Genomic DNA, 22,926 nt, shown 5'->3' on the forward strand with positions numbered 1-22,926 from the left:
TGATATCTTTAAAGCGTACGTACCGTACTTCCGTGCTAAATACGGACGAAGCGGATGTTTTGAAACATGTTTGGGCATAGAAACGACTGATCATGGCTATGAACGATTTCTTGTATTTTTGTACAAAAGAATCATGACAACCTTACGACAAGACATTGATTTTCATGGACTTTTTAGAAAACTAGGTTCGTTTTGTAAATTTGGTCTGAGTAGGTCCCGCTATATTAATTATATGCTAGTGAAGTCTCTAATACCTACTCCTAATCTTTTAACTGAGATTAGGTCCCGCTATAATAATTATATGCTAGTTAAGTCTCTACTACCTACTCCTGATCTTTTAACTGAGATTAGGTTTCATCTGACAAGACAAATCATAGCTATGCCATCTAGCTTTTGCTTATTTGTTAATCTGCCCCAAATAAAATCAGGTTTTATAAAGGTAAAAGTAGAAGTTATTCCCTAGTCTTTTTAGGTCATTGAGTAGTGAGCCTTCATGTTTTTCGGGGCCAGCAGTGCCCATCTCTCCCTCACTGACTCCATGGAGTCGGGTACCCATTTCCAACAGCTGAATAAACTGGGAAGTTTTCCACACCACATGGATATAAAACTGACATATCTTTAGGTTTCCCCTGTGGGACCCCGGGGTATGCTTGCCTAGCAAGCATTGTAAGAATAGGGTCCCTGCCATCCAGCCAGGCATGTCGTAAGAGGCGACTAAGGTGGACACCTCACCTAGAGGTAAATTAGGTTGTGGTAGGGCTAACAACCCCACCATGTAAAAAAAAGTATGTTACAGAAACTAAAACCAGAGAACTCGTCACAGATGGCGGAGGTAATGAAGCACACCAGGTGACTGGACTAATGACGGACGACAGCCAAACCGAAAGGGAGCTGGCGCCCCAACAGTGGATTTACTGAAGCCGAGGCAAAAGTTGAGGGTGGGTGCTGGAACGTCCAGACCTTGTACCAGACTGGCAGGATGCTCCAACTAGTCAAGGAGTTTGACAACTACAACTTGGACATCCTGGGAGTCAGTGAGGTCAGATGGACCGGCACGGGAAAGAGGAGACTAGCGTCAGGACATACCATCTTGTTCTCAGGAAGATCAGACGCTCAGCACTCTGAAGGAGTAGCTCTACTCCTCAACAAGAAAACGGAAAAGGCACTGCTGGAATGGAAGCCTTATGGACCCAGGCTTTTGAGAGCAAGATTCCATTCCAAGTACACCAAGCTGACAGTGCTAGCCTGCTATGCACCAACAAATGACTCTGAGGCAGAAGACAAGGATGCTTTTTACGATCAGCTCCAAGCAGCCTCAGAGAGCGTTCCAGCCCATGACATGTTGCTCATCATCGGCGATCTCAATGCCAAGGTGGGAAGTGACAACACCTGCAGGGAGCATGTCATGGGCAAACATGGAATCGGAACCATCAATGACAATGGAGAGAGACTGGCAGACTTTTGTGAAGAAAACAACCTACTGATTGGTGGCACACTCTTCCCACACAAAGACATCCACAAGGCAACATGGACATCACCAGATGGGAGCACAAAGAACCAGATAGACCATGTCATCATCAACCGAAAATGGAGGAGCTCACTTCAAGATGTTAGAGCCTACAGAGGAGCAGACGTTGCCAGTGACCACACTCTTGTGATAGCCACAGTTTCTCTGAAGCTACGTCGATCACGAGGAAAACAGGCACGTCAGCAGAGAGTGGACTCTGGCAAACTGAAAAATCCAGTCATCGAAAGGGCCTTTGCTATGGAAGTAAAGAACAGGTTCAAGCACTAGGAGACCAACAAGAGATGACCTTAGACGACTTCAATCGAGTCTTACAGGAATCAGGAGAGAAAATACTGGGCTTCCAACGGAAAAAGAAAGAACAGTGGATCAGAGAAGAGACATGGAAGAAGATAGAAGAGAGAAAGTCAGCCAAACAAAGAATCAACAGCACCAGATCAGAACGCTGAAAGAACAACTCAGACAAAGATATGCAAACTAAACAAAGAGTAAAGAGGATGGCAAGAACCGACAAAAGAGACCACATAGAGAAACTGGCAGATGAAGCAGAAAATGCAGCAAGTAAAAATGACCTGAAGACACTGTACAAGATAAACAAACAGCTAAACAACGGGTTTAAGAACAGTGATGTGCCAGTGAAAGACGTGAACGGTAATGTCATCGAGGGAGAGGCAGGAAAACTACAGCGCTGGAGGGAACATTTTGAGTCAGTTCTGAACAGACCAGATCCCCCTCAGCTTGCAGACATCCAGCCAGCAGCTATAGACCTTGACATCTGCACAGACCCACCAAGCCTGGAAGAAGTGACAGCAGCAGTCAAGACAATGAAGAGCGGCAAAGCACCAGGGGCAGATGGAATAACAGCAGAGATGTTGAAAGCAGATATAAATGTGACAGCTCCCAAGCTGACTGAAATCTTCAAGCAAGTTTTGGGAATCAGGGCAGCTCCTGTTGCTTGGAAGACAGGGCTCATCTTCAAGTTACCCAAGAAAGGAGATCTTGGAGACTGCAATAATTGGAGGGCATAACACTTCTTTCCCTCACCAGCAAGGTCTTCAGCAAGATTGTTTTGTCAAGACTGACGGCAACTCTTGAGAAAGACCTCCGACCACAGCAAGCAGGATTTCGTCCTGGGCGATCCTGCTCCGAACACATCTTCATTCTGCGACAGATTCTGGAGCAGAGCAACGAATGAACACACCGCTGTACATCAATTTCATCGACCTGGAGAAGGCTTTTGACAGCATCCACCGCGAGTCCTTATGGAAGATCCTGAGGCATTACGGAGTCCCTGCAAAACTTGTTCAGGTCATTGCAATGCTGTACAGCGATTTCAAATCCCAGGTTGTCTGTGACACGGAGCTCACAGACCCCTTCAACGTCAGTACCGGGGTGAAGCAGGGCTGCATTCTATCGCCGTTCCTCTTCATCCTGGCCATGGACTGGATCATGAAGACTTCCACCGACAGTGAGAGGAGAGGGATCAGATGGACCATGACTATGACAGCAACAACAACGCTGGAAGACTTGGACTTTGCTGATGACATTGCCCTGCTGTCACATCGCCACCAAGACATGCATGAAAAAACAAAGGCCTTCTCAGAAACAGCTGGAAACCTTGGCTTGAAGGTCAGCACAAAGAAATCGAAAAGTATGAGAGTGAACGCCAGAGTCCAAGACGGCATCAAACTAAATGGAGAAGAGATTGAGGAAGTTGACAGTTTCACCTATCTTGGTCCAAAATGTCAAACACCGGGGATGCGGAGGTGGAGATTCGAGCCCGACTGGCGAAAGCCAGCCAGGCCTTCGCCTCACTCAGGAGCACATGGAAGGCAAAAAACATCAGCCAGAAGATCAAACTGAGAATCTTCAAGTCAAATGTGATCAGCACCCTCCTTTACGGATCAGAATCCTGGAAGATGACCAAAACCATCAGTAACAAGCTTGACGTCTTCCAAAACAGATGCCTCAGGCGCATACTTAACATCTTTTGGCCAAATACCATCAGCAACGAAGAACTCCACCGAAGAACTGAAACCGAGTCCATCACCACGCAGGTTCAACGAAGGCGTTGGCGATGGATTGGACATGTGCTCCGCCAGCAGACAGCAGACCTTTCCAGAGTCGCCCTACGATGGACTCCAGACGGCCGAAGAAAACGAGGCCGCCCAAAGGAAACTTGGAGAAGAACAGTGGAAAGGGAGATGAAAGGAAAGGTCTGGACATGGGGTCACCTAGAGCGGGTTTCAGCCGATCGACATCGGTGGCGGACTCTGGTTGAGGCCTTATGTGCAACCTGATGCACGAAGAGGAATAGATAGATAGATCTTTAGGTTTAGACACCAGCGCTTTAATCACTTGGCTATCTGCTTTCCCATAACCAGGGATGAATCAATTGTTTGTCTTCATGAACCATGTAAACCTATATTTCTGTTTCATATAGAGCAAATGACAAATAAAATTGACAGATCAAATCATTTTTGTGAAAAATACGGCATCTAAAAGAGGAGCAAACTATAACTAAAGCAATAATAAGAATTCTGTAAATAATTAAACTATTTGGAATTTTTGTTGCAGGTCACAGCTTAGAAGAGATTCGAATACGTGCTTTGGAGAGCATCCTTTCAAAATTAGAGCACAGTCTTATCTGTGAACATGACCTTATTCATGAGCGACATCTTTTTATTAGACTTTTAGAATGGTTCAACTTTACACCATGTGCCAAAAAAGAGGAAGTGCTACAGTTGTTATACAGACTGTCAAAGGTAAATGATGAGCTTGATTTTTTATTGCAATTTATGAATATGTTGAAAAGTGATTTGACTTAACAACGAGCAGACTGAAAAAATGGATCGTTTACTTAGAAGGATAAGCTATGTTTAGCTTTTTATTTTTTCAGTTTCTTCAGTCAGAATATTTATTTATGTATTTTTTTGATTCTTTAATGAGAAAGGAATTTACTGTTTTAAAGAAAATATGCACCATATATGCATCTATTCAGAGGAATGCTTTGTAACTTGCTTAATAAAAATGAAATTTATCTTGAAACCTGTCTATTGTTTGCATAACGCACACTTTCTCACTGAAACACAGATGTATACATCAGATACACAGAAGTTTAAAGTTTTGATGAACATATTATCCTTGTAGCTGCAAGAATTTGCTTTGCAGCACTGGGCAGCAGCAGAACTGATTCAAAGTATTGGAGGAATCGAATTTCTTACAAACGTGAGAGGAGATTTGGAGTTAAGACTCCAGCCAACAGTGGACAAGATCCTAGAGAATATTATGCATCTTCCAGAGGCCAGTGGACAAGACCATGCCCCTGAATGTATTTATCACAAAACTGCTGACAGTGGTAAGAAAATTTGCATTCTTGGGAACACTATTTTAACAATTTTTGCAGATTTCTTGATTAAAATTGTGTAGTACACATAAAACTTATATTATTTGTGAATATTATAACAGACTGTAATATCTGATGCCTAAATGTTTTTTAATAGCATTACGTGCTGCTTTTATTTTGTCTTTGTGTCTGTGTTCTTGGTATCTATTTTGTTATCTTTATTTTGTTTTTATGTTCTGACAGGAGTTTTTTTTTTGACAATGACATACACTGCTAGCACAATCACATAAATTCATGATGCTTTACTATATAGGAATGGTGAAATTGTGATGGTGATGATCTTACCGATTAAATGCTTAGTTTCTTCTTCGAGTGTACCAGTTGACATGATCGTTGGAGATAAAGGATTACATTAGCTATGTGACATTCGAAAGCTGTCTCCCCTGACAGTGAGTTAGGGGAACAAACTCTGGAATTGCACAAAACTGGGTCAGCAGGGAGAGCAAGAATCTCAAAGACTCTTGTTACGGTGGCCAGGGCCAACAGGAAAAGTAACTTTTCCTTGACCCAAAGCCAAGACTGAGTTTAATGAGTTAGACCATCAAGACCCAGGCCAGGCTCCATGTGGTAAAAAGAAGCATTTGTAGCACATGGAAAACAAAGACCAGTAGATTTTAACTCTTTAGTTTTAAACCCTTTATGATCAGCCACCAAATAAACATGGTTTTTCAACTATAAATAATCGACTGAACTGTGAAGAGTTGATTATAACTCATCTTTCTTCCCATTATTGGACTGCAGGTTTATGTGGGCTTTCAAGAACTTCAGCTGGGGATGGAAGTGTTCTCAAAACATCATGGCAGTGGGAGGTGCTAGAACTTCCATATCACCTCCTTTAACATCCAGCATATTTGGTAACCATGGCAACATTTCACCTGGTTATTTTGAGGGGGAACATGAGAAACGTGATGCTGATGAAGTCACTGCAGAACCAAGACTTTGTTTGAGTAAGTTACTGTATTTTGTAAATGGCATCCATTTACAGGTTTGGCTGCTTTCCATGTTGTAGCCTCAGTTGCAGAAAACACCAATTCCACGTGCTGTGTTTTGTCAAACATCAGAAGATTAATAGACTGACATTAAGATGATGTGATCTTCTAAAGATCTTTAGGTGCAGTGTGGGGCACTAAAGTGGTAGGTCAGCACACTCTGTAGTTGTATCTGGATCAATGAGGACTGAGACTAATGCATCTTGTCTTGAGAAACTGTGCAAATGGTAAGAAGAGCTAGCTTGTAGAAGATGACACAGTACTCAGTAGCTTTTGACTTTATGTACTGGCACCAAGTATATATAGTTGGCTTTTATAGTACTGAGGTATATTGTCAGCACTAAATATACATGGTTTACTTTTGTAGTATTGATGTATATTGTTGGCACTAAATACATATAGTTTGCTTTTAGTATATTGTTGCATAGTGTAATAGATAGGTCCCATAGATCCCAACTGCTGACTTCTTATGCTTTTTAAAGGTAAAAGAATTCTTCCTGTTTTTAATTAGTGATTTTGGTTCTTCAATTTGTTAAGTTTAAATATTGACAAGGTTACATCATTTCCCCACTGTAACCGAGTGAGTAATGAGTATGCAGTGTGATCAGTCAGTGTCATTCTTCAACAGAATCAGGTGACAGTGTAAATTTTAAGATGGTGACATTTCCCTGGCTTCCTTTGACAATGACAGACCGTCATGTCATCATGTCAACAAACAGGTATGCTGTTCTTTACTTCTTAGTTGAAAAAAGTGGAGAAAAATTGTTTTACTAGAAGCTTGTTTTAGTTCATGCTATTTTTGAAGATTGGACAAGATTTGTATTGATGTGATCATTTACTTCCATTTGGCTGTGCAGTGAAAGGGTTATTTCTGTGATTTGCAGGTCACTGCAGAGCAAGGAACAAAACCTGTTGATCAGTGCCTGTGAGTTTCTTAGTGAAGTGGTGTTTCAAGATTTTCCTGCTGAAATATTCCTTCAGAGACCACAGATTATCAAGGTAATGAATGACCTGGAAGCAAGTTTAAAGCACATTTCTTTCCTGGGCACAATAGCTATTTCATCACTTATTTAGCTTTATGTCATGTGCAAGACGATGTGTTAACAAGTCTTTGCCAATCATAGATTTGAACAGGTTTTGCTTGCATATAATGTTGCTAAACATTTTTGTTTGTATTACAAATCTTAATGGGTTTATAAATGTTTTGACTTTGTGTGGCATAAGCCTAATTCCTCAGTTGACGAATCTGTGTTGCAGAGCCTTATGTCTTTGTTGAATGTTGGGCCTACAATAGACCCAGCATTGGTGGTCTGTGCAGCACACACATTGTCAGATTTGTGTAAGTGTCTGCAGGTTCGAATACAGTATTTTCAGGATCCCACTCTCTACGTACCCAAGCAAGGTGAGTGTCATGACATTGTATACACCACGCACAGACTAGAACCAGATGTGCATAGCCAAACAGCATGAGCCATAATCAAAACTTTATATGTATCTTAGAGATATTACCTTAGAGATATTATCTAGAGATATTACCTGCTATTTCCCTCCTGTCTACCCTTCCCCCATGTAGGTCTGACAATTTAGCTCATAATCTCCATTGACTGGTTTGTTGTACAGAATTCGGTTTGTCATCATCCCCATCAACATTTTCCCTAACTGGCAGTTCCTCTAGTCCTGCTTTATCCTCTGACACACTGATTGGCTGGAGTGATCGCCGTCGCCGTGGAGATGGAAGGGATCAAGATTCTTCAGAGTCTGATGGCAGGTTGGTCTGTTGATGGGCAGATGTGAATATTTGCAGGAAAGCAAACATATTTATGGGTCACTTTTACTGCCTCTGAGCTATGCTGACAACCTGTTCTGCTGCTGTGTACCCAACTTGCTGTCTTAAATGAAGAGAGGCAGCAGTTTTTAATAATTTGCTTTTACTGTAAGGACTGAGAGCAAGATTAGGTGCTGACACTTGCTAAAAAAAAAATTTAAACTGAAGGATTTTTATTCAATGATTAAAATTTAAAAGTGCATGAGATAAAATAACTATAAAAGTAATAATACTGGCCATTTGGCATTTGGTACCTTAAGACCTTTTAAATTATCTGATGCATCTGTCTCTGTCTTGAAATGCATAAGAAAATAATTTTAAATGATAATAGTGGCCAAGTATTATTGAACTCCAGGTCTGTTGCAGAGATTCAAGTGTCGGAGCTGACTCAGGGCATGCAGTGTATGAAACAGATTTGGAAGAAACTGACTCACTGCAGTACATGCAGGTGTCACTCCCACAGTTTGCTGTTAATGTACTACAAGGGGCACTGCAAAACTTGCGCACCACCCATCAGAAGGCCAGCATGGAACTGCTAAGGCTAGGGTTTGAATCATGGAAGATTCTTGCCGTGGTCTTGTCCACTGACCTCTGGAACAGTGCAGCAGAGTCAGCCCAAGATTTGGTAGGGTGGCAGGGTGGACCCTAGAGGGAGTGTGCTGATTGCTTTTTGTACTGTAGTGAGGATGCATGGGGTTCTACTTTTCAATTTCTCTTTGTACCAGATGAGAGTTGAGAGGAAAAATGTGTATTCTGCAAAATTTAGTTCAGATTTGCCAAATGGTGTGGATTTACATAGTACTTATCCAAACATATTGCCACATTCTGCTTTATTTTCAAGATTTATTGAGGTGTGAAGTGTTTTGCTGAGTATTAAGCTTTGTGTAAATCTGTGTGAAAAAGGATACTTGAATGAGCTATGGTCAGAAAGTTTACAAAAATGGTTCACAAACCACAACATAAAAGGCCATACTGTCAACAAAAGAAATGCCAGTATATATCAATACAAGAATATGTCACTCTTTTATAAGGAAGTGATATCAATTCAAATTGTACACAACCTTCCTCCGATAGTTTCAAATTATAATGGTACATCAAAATGCTGGCAAAGGGAGACACTCAAAGATAAATTAGTTTGTGAACAGACTGAGTCCTTCTTTTTCTTGATAACCCTTTTTCTCAGTGCAGTGTATTCTAGCTGTGTGACCATGCCATGCAAATTTATGCGGTCAGTCAATGTAAGGCTCGTGTCTTTAAGTGCATCTGAGTCAGAATAATCTAAGACTTAACTTTTCTCCTTATTCCTTATGCACATGTTGCTGTCAGGTGGAGAGACTGATGAGGAGTTTGGAAACAATTGCTGATCTTCTTGACTACCATCATCATGGCAAGTACAACTCTGGTGCATCCTCAAGTGAAGAAGGGAGTACGATTGCCCAGCAGAGGCGTGTGTATGTTGGCATTGTTAGCCTTCTTTCTCATGTCCTGCACCTTGTGCCATCTGACATGGTAACTAGTCATATTTTGCTCTTATTAATGTTTATTTATTTATTTTTTACTGTTTTGATTTTTGTATGAACCAAAATCTTAAGTGTGTGGTATAATTTTTTCAGGAGATTTTTTTTTCAAGTATTTTCTGAAAGTTTCTTTTTTATATTGGCGGGGGTGGATGGGGGGTCTAGAACACTTATTGCTGAGGTGAGTGGTATGATACTTTTGTTCTTTCAAAAGCTCAGGAGTTACATTTATAATCATTGTCATCATGTGTATTAAACTTGGTCAATTCCTTTCAGGCTTCACATGTGGTTCCAGAAAAACTGCAGATTGTTTTAGGAAAGGTATTGTTTGACGAGAGTCTGGCAATCAGTTACCCACAGTGTCATGCTGTGCTGACCCACTTTGCCCACCTGCTAAATCTAGAGACCCACAGAATCCTGTGCCAGGTTACACAAGTTCGCCAATCCATGCATGACACCTGCAGATTTATGATGCAGGCAAGATCTCAGGTAAAATACTAAACCTCTAGTAAATACTTGGAATGCAGGTTTTGAAGGAATATAAGGCCCAGGATAGTGTCAGAAAAAATATGTATTGCAAACGATTTTTGTTGTTGTTGCAACAGTCCTATTCTGACTTCTATATTCTTCTTCGACTGTACCAGATGGTATGACTATATGGAGTTATCCTAACTGGCTACCTCAATTCCAGCTGTCTACTCTTGATTGTCCCAGGTTCAGCTCTCTTCTCGGGCATATTATTCTTTCTCTGAATGTGGTATCTGTTTACAGGGTTGGCTGCTTTGCCATGATATAGCTTTAGTTGCTGTCTCAACATAAAATACCAATTTCCCCATCCCCCCCCTGCTGTGGGTTTCTTCTCATACAGGCAAAAAATGAGGAGAGCTCACTGGCTGGCTAGGGCAGGATGGGTGGAGGGGTGAGTGGGTTGATTTTGTACTCTCCCTGTACATTGGTAAAGTTGGACCAATCTGGGCAGCTGGAATTGAGGTTAGGATAACCCTATATAGTCATGTCATCTGGTAAATACTCAAAGAAAGGAATTTTACCATCAAAAACGGTATTTTATGAACTGTTCTGCTAATGTAGACAGTTCTAACTAGTTCTTGGTACTATGAACATGTATCTGATTCGACTGATACTTGTTAGTATTCACTTCTGTCTTTACCTGTTTGTACTTGAAAGCCTATAACTTTTGGTTAGACAACACAAATATAAAGTTAATACTAGATAATGTATGACATTAAATTAAGTAAGATTAATGGATGAAGAAAAAAATTTCAGACTCCTTCGAATGAAAGGGGTTTATTTTCTGGAGTGATGGACACTTACCATCTTTGATCAAATTCCTTTCCTTATCTGATAGACATTGAGTCCTGAAGAGGCAGCCTCACTTGCAGACAGAGCCATCGCCAGTTTACCTTATCACCTGCATCTGCCATTCATAGAAGAGTTTGTTAAATTCTTCTCACATCTGTGAGTAGTCACTTAATGCCTTACAAACTGTTTTTAAGGGATACTCACTGGTGTTGTGTGTGAATGCAAAGTGTTGGAGTCTTATCTAGTTATATTTTCATCAACGTACACAAGCGTTACATCATTGTTTACTAGAGGAGGGGGGAAATCTGACAGTTGAGAAGAGTTGCAGCCCACATAACGATGGTGGTGCTGGTGTGGTCACATGCATAAAAACAAGAGTTAATTTTCTGCTTTAAGAAGCTAATTACATTTGCATTTAAGAAATGTTAATGGTAACACTCTTTGACTTGTACTCACTTTTAGATACAGCTTTATATCAGTGAGTATATGCATTTGCTTTCCTTTTTTGAGTGTACCCGATTACATGACCGTACGAGGGAAAGGGTTACAAAAAAGATAGTAAGTTGTTTGGTGTGCCATGCACTCCACTAGTCAGGTGAGCAACTGCCTTCTAATAGTGTAAAAGGCTAAACCCAAGGCCAACACACCAGTTTTTCGACCAACACTCTACCAAACCGTGGGGAGGTTGGGAGGGTAAGTTGGTAAATCTTGAAGAAAGAGAATTTGTTCTCAAAATTTGATTCTTCTTTGACTGAACTAGATGACATGGCAATAGAGGGAAGAAACAAACAACCACCTGAGAAGGAAGAAAGCATCCTGTTGCACTTTTGTGATCGCCTGCCACACTGCCAGAGAAACAGAGTGCTCAAAAAAGTCTCTCAAGAAAAGAGACCAAGGGCGCATCTGTGGACAATAGTCTGACAAGGCAACATTCGGCGGAAGGAAAGGCAATGCAAGCACTGACAGTCCTGAACACACCCAAGAAGCAACAGAGAAATATGCGGAGAAAGAAAATGCAGGCACCTAAGAGACCACTAACCACAGAACGAGCAGGCTTGGGGTCTCTTAACACTATCAGAGAGACAACTTTTTGATGGTTAAAGAGCTATTGTAACCCTTTCCCTCTGATGGTCATGTCATCTTTAAGTCTCAAAGAAAGAGAATTTATTCTTAAAATTTTATTTTTTCTTCTTAAAGATAACTGATTTTTGTTACAGATGCAGCAGAAGTAGCGCAGACAAAAACATTGTGTCACGATGCACTGGCACATTTCTAAAAATGCTGTCTCATCCACTTCTAATTATCCGACAGCACACATACCAAATTTTGTTTAAAACTGTCCAGGTGAGATATAAATCACATACAATGATACTTTAAGAAAAGATGTTAATTTTAAAGGATAGTTGTGATTGAAAAGTAAAATAAGCCTTTGATACCTTTGATGATTAACATTTGGCAGCATATTTCTACGTGTATGTGTGTGCACATGTATGTGTGAACCTATATGTAGGCAAACATGCAAGAATGCTTATGTGCAAAGCATTGGCATTCAGCAGAAGAGAGGTATATGATAAGGGTTAAGGAAGTTTTTAGAATGGATTATGCATAATGCCACAGAACCTTATTTATCCTACAGTCATCACCATAAAGGCTATCTTTTTCATGTAGCTCTTGGCTCAAGTTGTTGATCATTGTAAACATTTTTTTTCTTTTTAAAAATGTGCCCTCAGGCAAATCTGAATCCTTCAAATGAGGCTACAGATGTTAAATACAAGGGTCACTTGGAGACAAAGTTTCTTATCAACAGTGATATCTTGTATGAAATCATCTGCTTTGGGCTGGCTGATTCAGACAACAAAGTAAGCTGCCTTTTGGGTTCATTTTGTTGGTTTTTTGTTGTTGTTTTTTTTGGTGGCTCATTTTTGCTTTTTATTTGGTGCAGGGTATATAAACAGTCATATGTATATAGCATTATTGAAATTGGAATTAAAGAGGACTCTAGTATGATCTTCATTTGTGCAACTTTTTCTGGCTTTTCTTAACATTGAGGAAGAGACACTACTTTGATGTTCATAAGATATTGGTGTCTGATTGTTATTATTTAAAAAAAGCACTTACATAGAGCAATTTCTCCATTGGCTTCAAGTTCAATCTCTTTACAAAAAAATACAAGATATAAACTGGGAGAATGAGGATCATCTTGGTTACCTAGCTTTATTTTATCAGTAATATTACTACTACTACTGTTACTTAGGGAGAGTTTGTTTATGGAACTCAATTCCAGGTGTGCAGCCTTGCAAAGGAAGTGATATTCCATTTGCTTCAAAGTCGGTTGCTGCTAGGAGATGAGCTCTGGTCAGAGTTTGCCTCGGCTCTCCTCAAGTCTTTACCAGTCCTGCAGGTAAAGGTAGAAAGTATAGACAGATAATTGGAGAAGCTATGACCTCACAGCAAGGATTTCACCATTTTGATCTTGATATACATGTAATTCTTCACAAGATGTCTGATTGGCTTTTCTTGTTACTCAGGTGATTTTATTTCTTGATTTGATATCTGCAGTCCTATGTGGATTTGACTTCGAGGTTTGGGCGAAGGATTTGGACAATGCTAGACCCTTTAGTGGCTTCTGACAACCTATGTTTACTAGAAAAGCTGCGAGGCAACCTTCGGCTCATGTTATCTGCAGATGCAGGGTAAGACATCTGTGTGTGTTAACATCGCTGCTCTCATTGTTGTAGGCAGTGAGTGAATTTAGTTAACCCTTGGATATTAAGTGTAGCAGGAAGTTCTGAAGATCACTAACTGTTTGATCCCTTCAACATTCTTCATGTCTCTGAGGTATTTTCAGTTTTCATAGTGGTGGGGGCTGATAGATTTGACCAAGTTGATTTTAACCACATGCCAAAGATCCCTTCAGCCACAGATAAAGGTCAATTTGACTACAGCCTGAGTTGATTTGAGCATCAGTGACAGACATTGTAAGTCAGTCATCACACAAGCCAGATGGTATAATTAAATTTCACACATGCACACACACAGAGAATGAAAAAAAAGACGTTCACAGGTTGTCAATAATGACAAAGTAGGGTTCAAGCTGAAATAAAAAAATAGCAGCTACCAAAGGTGCATAAACATATTTGTGGTCGAATTCGACTCTTTGCCGTGGTCAAATCAACTTGTGCGTATGGTTGCATTGTCAAATGATCAAATCGATTATTGACCTTTCCATGTTTCTCTGAGATACCACTTAATAAAATTGGCTGTATAGTCAGTTCTGATCAGCATATCTGGCATAGTTTAGATGCCCTGATAGACCTGGTCAAGTCCATCACACACTTGACATTTGTTGTCCTTTGGCTGCAGACTCCGAAGTGAAGTGGTGAAGCGCCTGGGCTGGTTTCTAGCTAATGAGTCAGACAGCTGTGACAGGCGTCCTGTGCCTGCATCTGTTGATGTCAAATGCCTGCTATCACTATTTATAACAGAGACATCACATTATCTGGATGAAGATAATTCCAGATCGGTTTTCCAGGTGAGGATCTAACATAGTCTAGCAGCACATGGTGAAAGTAGCACATTTATTGCCTTCAGACCCATTTCATTGCTGCTGTGATTGATTTCATAATGCACTTGCTGATGGCAAGAACAGGAAAATAAGAACTCCATATTTGGTAAAAGAGTAATAAAAATGAAGAAAGATCAGATGGTTAACTTTTTGGACACTTACCCTGACTTGTGCTGTTGTATACATTGGTCCTACATGAACTAAAATCAATAACTTTTATGCAAAAAGGAATGATCCACAAAAGGATGTTATCTCCAATTTACATTGCCAAGTCGAATAGTCTTCCTGAACCAGCAAAAATGGTGGATCGAAGAAAAGATGGACAAATTGTTATGGAAGTTGACAAATATCAGGATTGTTCCAATAAGTCATTAGTAAATAAATGTCACAGAAGATATTTCTGACCCACGTATATCAGTTTTTATTGCAAAATAAATGTTCAGAAGATATTTCTGGCTTCACAGATGGTAGTTTTCACACTGACTGGTGTAAACATCCATCTCTAGTAAATTTTGCTGCCATATCTGTTTATGATATTTTTTGGTGAAACCATTGGTAGAGAATTGTTTTTTTAAGTCCATTAGATATATGTAATTTCTTTTTACAAAAAGTGGTGGTGTATAAAAAGGGATTCATGTAGGAAATGTGGATTTTTGTACATTTTGAATTTTAATTATAAGTTTTTTTTTCTTGTTCACCTATGAGATGTTATTTAGTTATTATGATTTTTTTCAAGGTAACCTACCAAAAAGAGTTAAGAAATGTATTTCTGTTTATTCAGGAGCAAGGCATGAAACAAGTCTATGACATTTTCACGGCTGACCCTGTGGATCCTGAAGTAAAAAAATCGGCAGTAGATCAGTTGGCAATTATGCTTCAAGGTTGGCGCCATTTTTGATAACCTTGAGATAACAGCCAGTATTTCCTTGAGAAATGGTGGTGAGGTCTTAAGGTTAAAGTATTTGCTCTCTTGAACTGTGATATGAACAATAACCATGTTTGCTGTAGTATGATGCTTTAAGACTGTAGTCCTTATCTCCCCAAAGTTGTTTCACTTATGGTTGCTAAAGAATGGAGTCACTCTGTCATGGCTTCATGCAGAGAAAACAATTCTGTCCAGATTATCTGCTATATGCAGACTAAGAGAAGTAAGTGAAGATTGGTTTGCTAAATTATTTGCCACAGCTGCCTTTCTTTAATCACTTAATCCTTTTCTAAAGATATTTCTTATGAGATTTTTGATGATTTTATTGAAAGAGTATGAACATCCCAGTGAATCGAAGCTGTGGTACTAGTTCTAAAGCAGTTTTCTTGATGGTTTCGGTGTTAATTCACGTAAAAGGCAGTGGTTATGTAGAGGTCGTTAACTTTTGTTATTATGCTGATTAGCAAATTGTATTGACTTGATCATGGCCAGATCCACATCTCCATGCTGCATTCCGCCAGAATGGAGGGTTAGAGGTCATTCTTCAGATTCTTCATGCTGCGGTGATGAAACCCGAGCAGGGAGAGGCCCAGGTCTTTTATTTCAATTTATTTTTGTGGTGCATTATTTACTGAGGCGTTATAATAAGTATTAGGCATTATAATAGGCATAAGGTATTATAATAGGGATGAGATATTATAATAATATTAGAAAATTCTTTGATATACTCTACTGCCAGCAGAGATGGTACTGAAACAAACCATTACTATCTATGACTATGTTCATATACATTACTTCATGTTACTGTATTTGGAACTGAAAAAAAAAAAAATGAAGTGACCAGTTTACTGAGCAAATCTTAGAAATTTCACAAGCACATACTTGACCTTGGCTGAGCTATATCACACAATAGCTCTTGAGTTATCTGAAAATGGACCTTACATAAGCTGAGAGATGATATAGCAAATGTGAAGTAAGACTGTGTGCAACTGTCACCTGAATAAATATTACATAAATATTTGCAGAAATGAAGGATTTTATTTTTTGAAAATACCATGTGATATTACAAACATTTTTACTTAATGTCAATCCACCCAAGTATATAAATCCAGTTTTGGGAAATGTCTTTTTTTTTGTTTGTTTGTTTCAGAAATCACAAATTCCATACATTCCAGCATGTGTGACTATCTTGCGTTACTTACTGCACTGTGACTACACATTATGTCACAACCTGAGTCGTGATGCATCTTTGTACTATGACTTGCTACGAGGTAGTCTTAGTCATAAGGATGTAGTTTTTACAATGAGACTATGCTGAAATGTTGCTGTATTACTGTAGTTACTAAATTCTTGCTTATTATGTTACTCTTCTGCATTGTCATTATTTCTGGCTTTGGGTATCCTTAGAAACCATTTCAGGATAGAATCTCACTTATCTACTGAGTGTTGTGACTGTTTGGCCAATTTTCCTGACAGTGTCAATGATGCTGCTGGAGAACAAAAGTGTTGCCTATCAAGTTTCACACATTTTCACCTTGCTGCTCTTTGATGAGGTGGCCAAGTTTGATGTAAGGTAGGTGGATCATATGTATGATGTCAAGTAAGAGGGGGGCATATGTTGGTTATTATGTAGCAGAGATTATTCTAGGCTGCAACCTTGCAGGATTACCTCAAAATGTTGTTGAGGAGTGCATAGTTTGAGAGTCAGGTTGACCATGCACCGGCAATAATACCATACCTAGTGTGCGTTTGAAGCACTTCAAAAATAATTGTTGACATTCTTTGCACCGGCTTGAAAACCAACCATGTGATCAATATTAATTACTGGATAATTTTCTAACCACCTAACCAGCTCCAAATATTTCCAGGAAGTATATTTGGATTTTTTCAAGACTGTCAGAAGCAAGTAAACCAAAAACAAAGTGAAAACAAGTGTTTCATTTGTTACTCACGACAAAAGCAAACAAACAGAAAACCTCAGACAGCTCCATTCTCAAAGATGAAAAAGCAGAAACTTGTGAGATCATTGCAAAAGTTGTGTATAGAATTTAGACGTGGACCTGAGGATGATCAAAGATACAGACTGGCAAGTAAAAAATCCACATGCCCAGCAAAGCTTTCATTGCAAGTGGCTTCAGAAATGATCTTGACTAATGGAATATGATGGCATGAAATGTAGAGTGTACCGAATGCACAATAAGCATAACACTAGTGCCCTGTTTTAATTGTGCCCTGAAAATTAAGACAAATTATGCATACTGAAATGTTGCTGTGAAAAAAATCCCCTGTAATTTCATTCATTGTGTGTTAAGAATTATTTCTAGAAATGTGTGTAAGTTTCACTTTGGGAATGTGTCCCCAGCTCAGCGCATGCTGGACACTTGAAAAGAAGCTTCTCGCTCCCAGCTGTTATAACCCAAAGGTAAATATCACAAGGATTCCTATCTACTTGCTTCCAGTTGTTATTCAGAAGTAGATATTCCATGGATTACTATCCACTTGTGGTGATACCAGTTGTTTTTTTTCCCCTCATAGTATGAATATTATTCATGTGCTATAGAAGGAAGCTTGATTAGCTTCTTTGAACACAATCTTCAGGACAGCTTGACATTATTACCAAAGAACACAGCTGAATCCATAATCTGGTATTCAGGTATCGCCTGCCCTTTCGTGCAATGGTGCACCACACTGTCAGCCCAAGTGCTGTGTTGGCGCCTGCAGATGAAGATGTACTGAAGACTGCTAGTCCTCAGGAAATGCTGCGTGTGGCCTGGAATGTAGCATGGTGTGGAGGACTGGATGAGTTGCTGCAACTGCTCAAGTCTGGTGGCTCAAAAATGGATGAAATTTGCGAGTGAGTGCTTGGATTTTGCTTGTATGTTAGGGTAGCATTTGGAAGAACTGCACAGTTTAACAGCAATTAGGGTTTTACTAGATCAGAAAATGACACATAAATTTTAAATGCTGTATCATCCTGAGCTTTTTTTCTGAAAGAAAAAGAAAAAGAAAGGTAAGAAAGATACAGAAGAAGGTTCTAGGTAAATGAAAAAAAAAGTTGTGAAACATGAAGACTGAAAAATTAGTGAAAGAGAATGTTTGCAAAAGTAAGCAGAAACAGTGCCAGTGCTTTATCGCATGCTGTTTCTTCTGTATACACATAATGACTGATATATGATTAAAGACATTTTTAAAGATAATTTCTGCAAACCTTGTGTCCTAGTTTCAACAAGGCAATGCTGCTGACATCAGTAGACAAAGAGATTTTGGCTGTCTCAAGCCTAAAATGGTCTCTGCAGACAGGTGTTTATGCTGTATTGAATGCCACATCCCATGCAGATGTCTCATCAGCCCTGACCTGCATTTTGATGCATGTTGCTACCTTGCCATTTGAGACTGCGTCAGCTCATTAAACCAGCTAAACTGGACCTCAGCCCTTGAGAGGTGGATACTTTTAGAGACTTGTTTATGGAAATGTTTAATCTTTTGATTGAGTGCTAATGCAATGTTGCTTCAAATGCAGTGTTGAGTGCTTTAAATGCAGTTTCTCAAAACCTGCTGGGTGCGAGGAGCTAGAGGCATGACTTGTGTTAGCCAAGACATTACCATTATGTTTGCTTACAGAAAGATTATTTGTTTTGGAAAACAAAACAACCATAAGGAATGGCTTTGTTTTACGTTTGAACCAAATCAGTTTTTGATTACAGATTTTTGTCAGTGACACCGTCCTCCACTCGCGATGAGAATCTACTGCTTGAGGTGCTGCAGTTCATTTGCTACATTCTAGAGTTATCTGCATCTGTGCCAGAGCAGATTCAGCTGTGGCTTGGAGAGAAATTATATGATCCTTCTGGACCACTAATAGGGCTTTTAAACTGTGCGCTGACAGCAGCCGAAGGGAGAGAGGCATCCAGTGGTTCTGTTGGTCCTAAGCGGTGAGACTGCATGTTTGCATATGAGAGAATGTGCATATTCATGTGAGATAATGTACATACATGTGTGATGCTGTGTATACATATGAGAGAATGTGCATATTCATGTGAGATAATGTGTACGTGTGCACATATATGCATCCATTTGCACAAACTACTTCTTGCTTAGATACATACACATGATCAATGAATGCAAAAATTCAATTTAAAATCAAAATTAAAGCATATTGTCTGTGGCCAGCAGATCATTAGACAAGGTTGTGCTTCAATTTATCAAAGTCTTCATGAGCAAACTGCCATACAAGCTACATAAGAGGTAAGAGACTAAAGGATAAAAGCTTTGTAGACATCAGCACCTACTTGCTTTGTTCACTTCAAGATTAAGATTTGACTGCCTATTTTATACACACATATGTGTGGCTGACACACTTTTTATAATGAAAGTACAAAATAAAAGAAAGATTGCATCTTTTTTATATGTTCATCTATGCATACATAAATTTACAGTTTGAGTTGTTTGTATAATTTAGACAGGATACTTTTATTATCTACATTATCTTTGTGTGTATCTAGAAACTGCTATTGTGCATTGTAGGTTGTCAGTACCTCAGAGACGCGGAGACCTGTCACGGAAGCTGCTGCTGCGTCTGAACATTAGTGATGGGCCGCACTTCTATAATCTGGCAGCACTTGAAAGTACTTTGATATGTCTGTCACACATCACATCTAGGTGAGTGATTTCCCTTGCATTTTTATGTGCATACAGCATGAAAGATACCCATTAGAGCTCAGTGAAAGTATCTGATGGTAAATGATTTGATTAATGTTCTGAAGAAATTTTAATCTTTTAAAAATTTGGATTCTTGAATATCCTTAAGAATAAATACTGGATAAAGAAAAAGTGATTTTTTTTTCTCCCACCATCTATACCCAAATTTAGGTTACATCTTTTGAAAAATAATTTCAAGACCTCAAATGTAAACTTGTGTTTAATCTTTACGCCTCTTTGTAGGCTAGGATGGAGTGAGGAGTGTTCAGAGCTGGATCCATCTGCTCTGTGCTCACTCGTCCTTAACTGTCTGCTTGAGGTTCGTTCTCTCTTGTCTCTTTTTCAAATTTTGCTTAGTCACTATTTTAGAAACACCAGGCATTATTGCTTGTTCCGCTAGAGTATTTCAGGTATTCACAGCTTTAAGCAGTGCACTTTTGATAAGATTATGCTGCTTCTTAATTCCTTTTTCAAATAAATTTCATGTTTGAATCATTAATATAACTTTAGCCTTTGTTACGACTATTTATTTTCCATTTCTCATTTTTTTTATCATTTTATGATGACTTAGGTAGTGTCATCATTCCATGGTTGGACGGGCACAATCTATGTCCCTACATGGCAAAGGGTCTAAGCGCCACTGATCTGTCGTCTGCGACCACCTGCCATGAAACCTAGTCGTAACTCAATGCCAAGACAACCTAGTAAGTCTCATTTCGTACTGTTACTCAGCTGCATCTTAAATTTTCTTAGCTTCTGAGGAAAGATGTGAAGAATTAGACATTAGGCTAATTTTATTTTAATGGGGTCATCTAATGTTTATGTTTCTTGATGGTTCCCTTGTTCCTGTTGTTCGATTTCTGTAATCTTTTTGTGTAGTTGCATTGAAGCTTGCATCCTCAGACCATGGTGGGTAATGCACTTACAAATGACTAGAAATAACATAATATATTATGTTAGAATAACGTTTTATTTTCTGGGTACATTCCCTAACATTGCATGCCAAAGAAGCAATTCCGAGTCATGCACATCATATGTCAGCGCGAACCAATGCATGACTATGCTTCCTTCATCACCATACTCCTTGCGCGTATACAAGTCGGCATAAAATAATATATCCAGTCATAATATCTGGGCTAAATATGACAAAAGAAGTGAAAAGTTTCAACCCCCACTCCCATGAAACAAAAAAGTTGCTTCATTCTGGTACAGGATTCCCCTGTTACAACAATTCCTTGAAACGTCATTGCATGTAAAAGATTATGCCTAAAATAATCAAATGTATCAAATAACCTCTGTTTGCTTGGCTAGACTTTAAATAATGATTTCAGAAAGCTTCATTTTCATTGTGATCCTGAAAAAAGAATAGGTTTATGGTACACTGCGGCCGAATAGGGCAAGAAATTGGCTGTACTCTCGCTCGTTGCAGGTGCAGAATCAGAATCCAATCGTGGCTAGAATCCTGCCTTAACTGATGCTGACACCATGGCCATACAGACTGCAATTGAGAGGTGAGTAGACTTGAATCGACTAGATGTATTTTGACAAATCAAAGGCAAATGCTCTTTCGGAGATCTGTTTCCTAGTTTTTGGTTGTCCAGGTCACGCAACATAACCCTCCCAACTCTGTCTATCCGCGTTATATCCCTGGATGACATACCCTAAGTAATTACCTGCATTATACGCATTTTTTTTGTAAATTAGGAAAAATTTTTTGGAACTCAACCTAAGGCAGATCCGTTCACTGAGCGAATGACTCTCTGTGTCCATTTTTTAAATTAGCCTGTGACTAATTACTATGTGGGCTTTTACTGAGTACGCATAAAATTTATTAATGGGTTATTAAAATTTATGACCATAAACTTGGTTAATACATCAGTTAATAAGGTGTTTAAGCGGATCTTAGAGGCAGGTTCATAATAGAACAGCCACTAAGTTTCAATATAGAGAGCCAAGAGGAAACTGCAAATCCCTTCATACTTTTTATTCTAGATACAAGATTTAGAGAAAGCAGGTTATGTCTCGTGTCTGTACGAGATCTGAAATGATTGATTCTTGGTCGGAGGTGCGGGGCGGGTGGGAGTAGCTAGTGGGCCGAACTTATGTCTTTCTCTCCACATCAAACAATTGAAACTGGTGCGCATAAGCGGGTAAGCTAATTACTCACAGTCTAATTTCATCTGAGTGAGTCTCCGATGCAGGTACCCGTTGCTTTATCTGTGTACGCTAGCTTGGTGGACCAACAAGTTAATTTTTCTTCGCAAATTATTCTGGTCTGACTCCCAACAAGTATACGGTAGTATGAGAACGTACCAATCCCCATGGGGGACCTGGAGTACTTCTTTCAGCATCCGTTTGGATCACTGGTAATCTGAATGTGAGCGGAGTGGGTTAGTTCTCCGGTCCGCAATACAGTAGCTTCGTACACTCAGACCAAATGATGTGGTATTGTCTATGAAAAACAAAGAAACATTGAAACGTTGATGCTCTGTGATGATATCGTGTGTGCTATGTAATAAAAAGATAGTTAATGATTTGTTAAAAAAGGAAAAATATTCTGCTATATAAAGTAACTCATCTTCTTCTGAGAGTGTTAGCGGAACTATGTTTTCTGTTTACACCTACCCCCTGTTTGCCAGGCCTTGCCCAATTCTGGTGAACCTCACATCACAGGTTATTCCTAGTGTCACAGCTGAAGCTGCCGTATCTTCAAATGCCTGGCAGGGGCCTGTTGTTGTGGATGTGGAGTCTAATGTAAGTTGTAAGACAAATAGTTTAATGTAAGTTGTCAGACAAATATCTGATGTCTAATGTAGGTTGTAGAAACATGGCCATAAAGGCAGGGAAATTGTGAAAGTGAAACCTCATTCACGCGTGGAAGGGGACAAACCTTTGCGGCAAAAGCCAGTGTTCTCAAAGTTTTTCGACGCGGACCACTTTAACTAAAAAGTAAAAAAGCTTTTATTGGGGCGGACCCCCCCCACCCCAAAGAACCTAAGTAAAAAGTATGGCGGACCACCAAGCCTAAAAATCAGTCGTATATTATGAATTTTCAAAATTTTTAAATTGCCGCATTTGTTTCATTTTAATTTCAAAAACTAATACTTTAAAAAAATTTAGTAATAGTTACATTAAAATAACATATCTCGTTATTTG

At 39.3% G+C, this 22,926-nt stretch overlaps 1 protein-coding gene across 1 annotated transcript; it reads left to right on the forward strand.

Moving 5' to 3' along the window:
- The first annotated feature begins 47 nt into the window (after nt 1-47).
- LOC112577416 (rotatin-like) lies at nt 48-20,404 on the forward strand. Its single transcript, XM_025260479.1, is given in 30 exon segments — nt 48-185; nt 4,103-4,290; nt 4,697-4,883; nt 5,735-5,878; nt 6,549-6,639; nt 6,805-6,919; nt 7,178-7,322; nt 7,541-7,688; nt 8,112-8,370; nt 9,072-9,254; nt 9,539-9,751; nt 10,629-10,738; nt 11,800-11,926; nt 12,313-12,441; nt 12,867-12,983; nt 13,142-13,275; nt 13,946-14,114; nt 14,929-15,028; nt 15,565-15,665; nt 16,223-16,343; nt 16,549-16,645; nt 17,435-17,494; nt 17,726-17,926; nt 18,293-18,484; nt 18,487-18,513; nt 18,777-19,004; nt 19,246-19,317; nt 19,597-19,731; nt 20,014-20,089; nt 20,342-20,404. Coding segments are annotated over 30 exon segments (3,984 nt in total). The 5' UTR covers nt 48-133.
- The last annotated feature ends 2,522 nt before the right edge of the window (nt 20,405-22,926 follow it).

The sequence above is a fragment of the Pomacea canaliculata genome, linkage group LG12, assembly GCF_003073045.1.
Source record: "Pomacea canaliculata isolate SZHN2017 linkage group LG12, ASM307304v1, whole genome shotgun sequence".
In the NCBI taxonomy this organism is placed as follows: Eukaryota; Metazoa; Mollusca; class Gastropoda; order Architaenioglossa; family Ampullariidae; genus Pomacea; species Pomacea canaliculata.